Raw genomic sequence first — 10,254 nt, 5'->3', positions numbered from 1 at the left:
GAGAGAGAGAGAGAGAGAGAGAGAGAGAGAGAGAGAGAGAGAGAGAGAGGTGCTTGGCCTGCATGTATGGTTGTAAGCACTATATGCATGCAGTGCCAGTAAAAGCCAGACCAGGGCATCAGAGCCCCTGGGATTGGAGTTACAGAGGCTTGTGAGCTGCCATGTGAGTCCTGGGCAGCAAACCCAGATCCTCCAGAGGAGCAGCCAGTGTTCTTAACTGCTGAGCCATCTCCCCAGCTGCTAAGACTTAATTTTACTTATTGTTTCATGTATGTAAGTGTTTTGCACATGATACTCATGTATGGATGAATAGCACCTGCATGCTATGGTGCTCCTGGGGACCAGAAGAGGACTGGGGATCCCCTGAAACTAGGCTTTCAGATGATTGTAGGGTACTTGGGTGCAGAGAACGGAACCTAGGTCTCTGCAAAGGTACCGAGTGCTCCTAACATCTGACCTACCTGTCCAGCCTCACGATTTCTAGTTTGTTTTTCCTGAGATAAACTCGTAGAGAGTTCCTGAGTAGATCAGGCTGGACTTGAACTCAGAGATTCACTTATCCAGTTCCCAAGTGCTGGGATTAAAGGTCTGCCCCATACTACCAGGCATATAGTTTAGTTTGTATTGTTTGTGTTAGGGTATATACACATAAACGCAGATGCCCACAGAAGCCAGAAGAGAACAGCAGAGCCTCTGAACCTGGGGTGACCCATCTGATATGGTGCAGGGAACTGAACTGAGACTCTGCATGGGCACGTCTAACCACCTGCCATCTCTTCAACTCCCAGATTATGAACTTTTTATATACTATGTCCCATGACATCTTATATTTATTAATTCAATATGGTATTTGCCTTATGTGGATTGAATTAAAATATTTGCTGAGTAGGGTCAGTAGGATGGCTGCTGCCAACACTGATGGTCTAAGTTTGATCCCCAAATCTACATGGTGCAAGGAGAGCACTGACTCCCACAAGTTACCCTTTCACATCCAAACACATGCCCATACTTGTACACATGTATGTGCACAAAATACATAAAGAAAATGTTTAGAGTAAATACTAATACAGAATCTTTTCTCCTGCTATTACCTGTTTAAAGCTCTTGTGTAGGAGAAGCAAGTCAGTCCTCAGGGAGGCCACCACTCTCCCTGAATGTGTGAATGACTGTGTCTTTGCTGCCCACGGTGACCTTCACCCTTAGAAATTTTAAAAAATGCTCAGCTCTATTAGAAAGTATTAGACTTTAAAGAAACTAAATCTCATGTTACCAACTCAAAAAAAAATTATCCTTAAGCAGGACAGTCAGTTTGCTCACTTCCAATGAGGATGAATCTCTCCTGATGCCTGGCAATCTCGTGTCTTCTTTGGCAACAATACACCCACACAGTTCCGTGAGCATCCTGAGGTTGCTTGGACAGAGAATCATCAGAAATTACACTGAGTCATGCAGAGGGCTATTTTACCCATTTATAGACGTGGTCCATATTCCAGTTACAACTCTGTAGTAGCTGGCTGTTTGTGACTACCACATTAGTCATTATTTTTTTCTAGGACAGTTCAGAATAAAGCACAACCACAGTTTTGCCCTGTCTCCCTTTTGTATAACACAGTAGTGCACCTGAGACAGTAGTCACCTAATAGCTCTGTATCTTCAATTCCATGTTCCCATGTGGTTCTCTTCAGCCCCCATACTTAGGATGAGCCACAGTTAGCCTGACTGGGACAGATCATCTCTTGAAGGCCCCTTCAGCATCATGCAGACTTATGGAGGCAGATCCTGTTTTCCTCTGTTGATTCTGCTCACACTGTGAAAAGAGTGAACACTCTTAGGTACCCACTTATATGACATCTTGTGTAAGTAATCTGGAGTTCTTTCTCTTATCATCTAGGGACCAATAATATGTCCACAGGAGGACAGATTTGGTTCACATGTTCATAGCAGTAGGCTTCCTCTGCGTGATTATCAGTTGTAACAAGTCCTGCTTTTTACCATAAATAGTGTGCTTTCATAGACAGCCAAGTATAGACAGTATAGACATTTGAAAAGTCTACTTTAGGGGAAAAAAATTAAAGAAACACGAATAGTTAAGTCCTCTCCGGTGACCATTAACTATGATGGTAATTCCTACCGTTTGATGGCATTTTATACTTTACATGGTATTGTGCATCATGTCCTAATTTGTGAAATAGATATTATTAAGCTCACCTTATAGATGAAGATCCAATTAAGGCTTGGGGAAAAGTTTGATAGGTCCCTCAGATTGTCAGTAGATGGCATATCTAAAATTCATGTTCAGCCTCCTGGTGCGTAGGGTCTCATTAGTAGTGTGCTTCAGAAATAAAGGTTTGATGAGTGAGAACATTGTTTTTAGTTGATAAAATAATTTTAATGAGTAGAATATTTTATTAAGAGAAGTACAAAGATGATCTCAGACTGAAGGTCAATCTTGGTCAAAGCATATACACCCGGCATCTTACATAGCAACACGTGTTTCTCTGTAGATGGAAGAAAGAGCTTTACTCGTGTGCCCTTCTCTAATATTTCATCCTGATAAGAGAGTGAGATGATGCTGTAGATTGACATTTTCAGATCAGTGCTTGGTGCTTGTTTCCCTGGTCCAGGGTCCATTGCTGGCAGCCCTTCTTGGGGAAGGGACACTTAGAAGTTGTAGTCATAGACCCTGGTACCATGGCCCAGTGCTGGTGTCAAAGCTCAACAAGTCACCTCCTTAGCCAAAGGCCTTAATACTCGGAAGCGCGTGTAATTGAAGGGGCCCTGATATTGGTAGCAGGGTCTCCTCTGGAGACTCCCACTGGCTTTTCTGAGCTGTCGTTCCTGTTGGACTGACTCACAAGGAAGGACGCTCCACTGGGTGCCTGCTGCTTTCTTCCTGCTGAGCTTACTGCACTCACACTGAAGTGGGGAGGGCAGGTACGGTGTGCTCTAACTACCATCCTGGTAGTTTACACCAGTGCTTATGTAGTAAGTCCCCTGTAGATCACAGCTTTGCAACCTGACATTATGATCAGACCACTGACATTTAAGGAGGACATTAGGGCACCAAACAGAGTTAGTTGCTCAGGGCTCTACACTGGTTGCATCCTAATGTGGAACAAAGTTTGTCTGTGTCCGGTATGTCATAATTAAAATTAAATATATGGAGCTAGAGAGATGGTTCAGCAGTTAAGAGTACTGGCTGCTCTCCCAGAAGACCCAGGTCCACTTCCCAGAACCCACACACAGCAGCTCACAACTGTCTAACTCCAGTTCCAGGGGCTCTGACACCCTCACACCAATACATATAAGATAAAAAAATTAAATAAAATTATTTTTTAAAAAGTTAATGTACTCTGATGGCCTTCATGGTGCCCCCCTGCAATCCCAGTACTTGAAAACCAAGGGCAGAAAGGATTATGAGCTTGAGGTCAGTTTAGGTTGTATAGCAAGCTCAAGGACAGCCTGGACTACATAACAAGATCCTGGCTCAGACAGACCGGTTCAGTCTGGGTGTTCTATTGGCTTGTCCTTCTGACCAAACCATCCAGGAGGTGTTGTAAGTCAGGCCTGAAGTGAGTAAGGACCTTGACTTACACCCTGCCTGTAGACTCTTTACTCTCCATGGTTTTTTGAATCTAGTGCACGTTTTTCTGTCTTTTGCTCCTGAAAATTCTCTTGAAACCCCTGTTTCAAACCTGTAAATGCTGTTTCTTACCAAATACAATGGCATGTCTTTATTTCCATCCTGGTGTTCCATTCCCTCTCAGTAGTGTCCCTGGCAAGTCTTCAACCAGTTTCTGTGGCTGCCTTGGGCCCGTCGCTCCCTGGATGATCCATTTCATCTTTCCCCTTGGTTCAGGTCGTCCCCCGATGAGGCTAATAACCCTGTCTCCTGTTACTGTCCTGCTGCCCCGGCTTGGCGGTGGTTACTCCTGCCCACTCCACTCCTCCAGGTCAGCTCAGTATGCTCATTTCCTTCAAAATGCTGTGGCTTCTAGTCTCATCACCACCCTTAGAGTGGTCCCACTGAGATGGTTTAGTCTTCCTAGCAAAGTATTTGTTCACCTGATTGTTTCTGAGCAGTATGTCAGCAGCTGCTCTTACCATGTGTCACCCTCAGTTCGATGGTCCTGCATTTAATGTGCATTGGGGACTTTCACCAGGTCTCTGTCTATCAGCATAATTAGCTTGGAATTCCTTAAACTAAGGTCCCCAGAATTAAACTTGAAAGTCTATGTGTTTTTGAAATGTTGAGAAATTGCACTGAACTGCCTTCATTGAAATTTGGGCCACATAGTCTATATTCTCTACTCTCTGTCATTCCTGACAGAATATCTAACATGGCAGATACTCTGTGAACCCATGTGACCCTCACTGTGGATACTTACATTCTCTTCAGAGTCACAATATTTATCCTCCATTTCCCAAGTGAAAACGGTGCCTGGTAGGAAGATGAAGGAAACGTGGAGGCGTGCGTGCATGTCAGTCTCTGTTTCAGTTTATATCACACCATCTGCCCCATGGGCTACAAGCCTAGAGTCTACTCCTATTGCTTGCTTCCAGCGCTATTCCAAATCCTCCACAACCCAGACTTGTCAGCATACAGAAGACTGTATTTCCAATAGAGGACGCCTGTACAGGACGCTGCTCTGCATGGAGCAGTATCTGCAGATCAGTTCTTCCTTCCATTTGCTCTCGTCTTTAAGCCCTGTGGGTTATGATAGTCCAGCCCTCAGCACACTACTAAGTGCCAGCAATTCATGTTAGTGAGTTATCTGACAAGTGCATTAAGTCCTCACTCTGTTGTACCACCGTCTCCTCACTGCACGTTCTGTGCGCAGCATTCTGTTCTCATACTCAGGCTGAGAACTGACTGCTACCTCAGAGCCTGACTATTCCACACAGGGCTTTAAAATCCTGAAGTCATATTTAAACCTACTCAGTTATTTCCTCCAAAGATCTCTCTGCATTCCCAAAGTCAGCTTCCTTTGTTCCCTGAAACGCCTTTCTACTCCCATGTTCTGTCCTTTCTTCTCCCTCACCACCTGTGCAGTCACCAGCTGACTCCTAGACCTGGGCTAGCCTCATCCTCATGGCTTTCCCACATTTCATTGTTATTCAGCTTAAGGAGCAAGAGGTCCCTTTTGTAGGAACCCCACCAGAGAGCCTTAATGTCACCTCTGAATTGTACCTGCTGATTGCCTATCCACATGCTTTGTTCTAAGTAAGTTGCAATTACTCACACCTTAGCACATGTCTTCCATGTTTCCACATACATTTCTACTTTGGTCCATAAGTACCTGAGCTAATGCATGTGTACTTTTAGAAAGTTTCCCCCAGGCTGCTTCTGTCTAAATCCTACTGCAGTGCTCTATCTTTCTCTGGGAAGCAGTATGTGATTGCACTCAGATCATCTTTATTATAAAATGCTTTAATTGTCCCAAATGTATGTAGCTTTGTGGTTTCAAGTTCACTGTTGGTGGTTACATTTAATCTGCCAGGGTCAGAAGAATTCATGTGCTTTTGGCTCCCATCAAAATAGTTATGGCACAAATGACATAGGAAAAACTAAATAAACAAACCTCAGCTTCCCTTGGTCACAAGACCAGCCTGTTTGTGAACCACCATCTAAGGAATAGATAATGAAGTGTGTGTGTTTAGTGTCATTCCCTAAGAACGCCTGTCACCATGGCTCAAACACCCCATGGAATAGATCACTGGGAGCTAGCAGCAGAAGCCTGAAGCAGTCCTATGCCTTCCTTCACTTGAATGCCAGCTTCCATTATGCCATTATGACATATTCTCTCTCTCTCTCTCTCTCTCTCTCTCTCTCTCTCCCCCCCTTCCTTCCCACCTCCCTCCCTCCCTCCTTCCCACCTCCCTCCCTCCCTCCTTCCCACCTCCCTCCTTCCTTCCCTTCCCACCTCCCTCCCTCCTTCCCTCCCTCTGATAAGTTTAAGTTATGCACTTGATAATACTAAGTGTGTTCATATCCACATGACAAGAGTAGTACGAAGCAATAACCTTGAAAACTGTTTTCTTGGACATTTTGCAGGTCGACAGAGTGGATGCTTTAACATAATAGCCAGTGCTGAAAAAAGAGAAAGTAAGAGTTCTAGACACAGCCTATGTCCAGGTTAAGGTTCTGTCATAAGCACCATGACCAAAAGCAACTGAGAGAGGGCTTTTGTCACATAGCAGCTCAGAGTCTGTCCTGGAGGGAAGACGGGGCAGGAACTGAAGCAGAGCCATGGAGGAGCTCTGCTTACTGGCTTGCTCTGCCTGCCTTCTCAGGGAGGCACTGTCCACATTGAGCTAGCAGGGTCCTCCCACAATTATTATTTAAGAAAATAGCTCTGGGAGGCAGAGGCAGGTGGATTTCTGAGTTCGAGGACAGCCAGGGCTACACAGAGAAACCCTGTCTTGAAAAACCAAAAAAAAAAAAAAAAAAGAAGAAGAAGAAAGAAAAGAAAGAAAGAAAGAAAGAAAGAAAGAAAGAAAGAAAGAAAGAAAGAAAGAAAGAAAGAAAGAAAATAGCTCTACATGCTGGCCTACAAGCTAATCTGATAGAGGCATTTTCTTAATCCAGGGTCCCACTTCCCAGATTACCCTATTTGTGTCAGGTTTACAGAAAACCAGCTCTGCCTCCTGTGTGCAATCTGGAGAGACTGAAATATCTTGAGAAAGTACTCTGCGGTCTCCCTTTGGCCAAAAGCCACATTCTGTTTTGCTGGATGAAACTTATCAAAGACTCTTTCCTGTCTCAGACTGGGTGGGGAAATCCTTTGTGAGCCATAGGAAGAAAAAGAAGAATCCAAAAATCAGATGAGGAGCAGTTAGAGCCAACTCTGACAGCTCAGTCGGATGCCAGGCACCTCTTCTGTTTATGCTGCTCTGGGAGTTCCCAGTGCCAACTCTCCAGCTGTTTTCCTGGCTGGTGTGAGTGACACCTAATTTTATGTCATTTGCCATTCAGCTGGGAGAGCTCTGGACTTCAATTATGTGACCAACTGGTGAGGTAAACCACAGAGTTAAGTCCTCGGTCGCCTGCAGGACAGGGTAAGACAGGTCCAGCAGATCCTTGAGAACACCATGATTGCTCTGCTCAACAGCTACTGGGGTCTAACTGTGTGCTGGGTCCAGTACTGGACATTAGGAACAGCTTAGCAAGACAGAGACTTGAAATTAGATCTTTGTCAGCCTACGTGTATCACTAGCCACATGAGCTAGGCAACAACCAAGCACGTTTGCTTTAGTATCCTGAAGCACAGACAGGCTTTGGCGAGCCTAGATCCCTTCCTCAGAGTGCTAACAGTGATCCTAAAGAGCTGTAGAAGGCAGCAGGTGGCTTAGGGGACCTAAGATGAACTAACTGGAAATCACAGCAGTGTGGTTTGTAGTCACGTGGTTGTCAAGGAAGAATCATGGCTTGACCTCAGACTCTCCCATGTTCCACAGTAGAAGCTGGGACAGAGGGCAGAAGTGCCAGCAAAGCAGAGGATGACACCACTGACCGTGTGCAGAGTTGTTTCCAGCTGTGGTCATCAGCCATGCTTCTCAGTCTAGCCATCAGACCACACACTAGCCATCCGCCCCCACACACTAGCCGTCTGCCCCCCGCACCCCCAGAAACTAACAACGTGCATCTCTGTGGCTAGGGTTCAGGGTGTCTGTATGTGAGATCCTGACACTGGCCTTATTAACATGTTTCTAAATCTCTGACCACCCTGGAGTTGCCACCTGAAGGAATAATGACCTGCCATAGGTCCCAAGCTTACCAGTGGGTGTGCGGATAAAAGGAAGCAGTTTGCTCTTGGTTTTTGTGTCTTACTCATTTCTTTTTTTTCTTTTCCTCCTTTTCTTTCTTTCTTTCTTTCTTTCTTTCTTTTTTCTTTCTTTCTTTCTTTCTTTCTTTTTTTTCTTTGCCCTCTTCATCTCTAAAAGGGATAAGACTTGACATTTATGAAGCAAATGATGTTAAGCACAGCGATTAATTCAAAGTAAATAACAAAGATTGAGTAGCAAACAATTTAGAAAAAGGAAAGAATTATGTTAAGAAACCTGAAATAATCATTTCTGAGTCTCCTTATGGTCTAAGCATGGGGTGGAACTTGAAGGTTGTAAGCTTCATGGGAAAACGTGAAAGGAAAATTTTGCTAGCACATTCCACTAAGATCCACAATAGGAGATCTTAATACTTAAACAACATAAGTAATACCTTCATACCTATTTTAAGGAATTAAACTAGCATATCGCTATTTTTATGCTATCACTGAAAACGGAAGCTTCCATTAGAGTAGTTTTCTATTAACCCTTGCTCAGTTCACACAGCTAAGCAAGCCATGTGGACTGGACACACAACTGTTTGACAGTAGCTGAATAAAGTAAAAGACCTACATATGCAGTAAAGAGCAGAATAACATCACCCTTGCCATCTATGGTTTGTATGTTGAGCTGGTGATCTTTCAAATAATGTGCCACAGCTCTCCCCTCACTCATGACACCATCCATGGCTGCCTGCCTTCTGGCTCCTGCCATTACTTTTTGACAGGCTTTTGGCAAAAGCTAAATGGCAGAGATGGTGTTGTGTTTTGAGGTTTAAAGATGCTAAGTGGTATTCTATGAAGGGGGCTCTATAGTCATGCCTCTAAGCAGAGCCAAAATGTCCCTAAAAACAAGGTTAGAATCACTCTATTTGAGTAAACTCCGTGAAACTGTTGATCACACAACCCCTTGAATTACAGGCACAGTGGTTGAAGAGAGCAATGGTTCTGACGAGGTGGAGAAGTCAGATGAAACAAAGATGTCTGAAGAGATACTAGCTTTGGTGGATGAGTTTCAGCAGGCCTGGCCTCTGGAAGGCTTTGGGGGAACATTAGAAATGAAGGGGCGACGTCTGGACCTACAGGGAATACGCGTACTGAAGAAAGGACCCCAGGATGGAGTAGCCAAGAGCTCTTGCTATGGAGACTGCAGAAGTGAAGATGATGAAGCAACAGAGTGGGTAAGAATTTGCCAGCTCAGTGCTGAGGAGAAGGCCCAGTCAGGCAAACCCCAAAGCCCACATTGTAAAACCAGCATAGTGACATGTGCTTGTAATGCGACATTGGGGACAAGGACAGAAATTCCTGTGACTTGCTGGCCAGCCAGCCCAGCCTTGCCAGGAATTCCCACCCAACTGGGGAAAAAAAAAACAAAAAAACAAAAACAGATGACAGCTCCTAAGGACTCTACTGGAAGTTGTCCTCTGGCCTCCACACCCAAGCATACCAGTGTGTACATAAACAGACTTGAATACAACACATACAACACATGCATCCACGTATACACAAACACACAAACACATACACATACATACATACACAAACACGCAAGCACATACACAAAGAGTTCACCAGATCAATCCTCATGAAATTGTAGCCAGGTGTTGTACACTCGTACTGTACAAATATGGTTCACACTGTAATTTTCTAGGAGACGTCATGTTATATAAACATTACTGATTCTTCTGGGATATGAGAGTAGATGGGTGGTATAAATCACCCGCAAAGCCACAGACTAGTGATGGATGACATACATTTCCTTTCGGTGTCTTCTGTGTACTCATCAAGACTAGTCACCTTGTTCATTTCAATACCAACTTTTCATTTAGATTTTTAAAAAAATTAAACTTAGCCAGATGCAGTATACGCCTGTAGTCTCAGCACTCAGGAAGCTGAAGCAGGAGGGTGACATGAGCCCAAGAATTCAGAGGTAGCCTGGGCAACATAGCAAGGCTGTTCAATTATTATTATTATTATTATTATTATTATTATTATTATTATTATTATTTTAAGGGGAAAATCTAGTTGGGTTTTGGAAGATATTTTTCCTTTTCAAACTATTTTTTTAAATTGGAGACTAAGATCCAGTGTAAAAAGCACTCACTGTTCTAGTGTACTCATGAGCCCTTACCATCATCTCATGTGCTAACCAGCCACAGTAACACAAATGTCCAGTCCCAGCCTTCCCACAGGGAGACGGAGGCAGAGACAGGAGCATCTCTAGACGCTCTCAGGCCGGCTAGCCTGGATGACAACAGTGAAGAAACCCTGTCTCAAACAGGGTGGCAAAGCGAGTACCAGAGCTGGAAGGTTGTTTTCTGACCTTTACGCAAGCCATGTCCTGCATGAGCTGCACTGCCTACCCCCACCCACCCACCCACCCACCCACACACACACACACACACACACACACACACACACACACACACAA

General features: G+C 44.3%; 1 protein-coding gene across 4 annotated transcripts in view; it reads left to right on the top strand.

Annotated features, from left to right (window-relative positions):
- Positions 1 to 10,254, top strand: part of Ttc17 (tetratricopeptide repeat domain 17) — a 110,733-nt gene that overhangs the window by 65,795 nt on the left and 34,684 nt on the right. For all 4 annotated transcript variants that reach the window (XM_021193294.2, XM_021193293.1, XM_029535983.1 and 1 more), the window contains one exon: positions 8,745 to 9,004. In XM_021193294.2, the coding sequence (XP_021048953.1) occupies positions 8,745 to 9,004 (260 nt within the window). The remainder of the gene's footprint in view (positions 1 to 8,744; positions 9,005 to 10,254) is intronic.

The sequence above is a fragment of the Mus pahari genome, chromosome 3, assembly GCF_900095145.1.
Source record: "Mus pahari chromosome 3, PAHARI_EIJ_v1.1, whole genome shotgun sequence".
Classification (NCBI taxonomy): Eukaryota; Metazoa; Chordata; class Mammalia; order Rodentia; family Muridae; genus Mus; species Mus pahari.
Note: the sequence above shows the minus strand (reverse complement) of the source record. Positions and strands in the feature narration are given on the sequence as shown.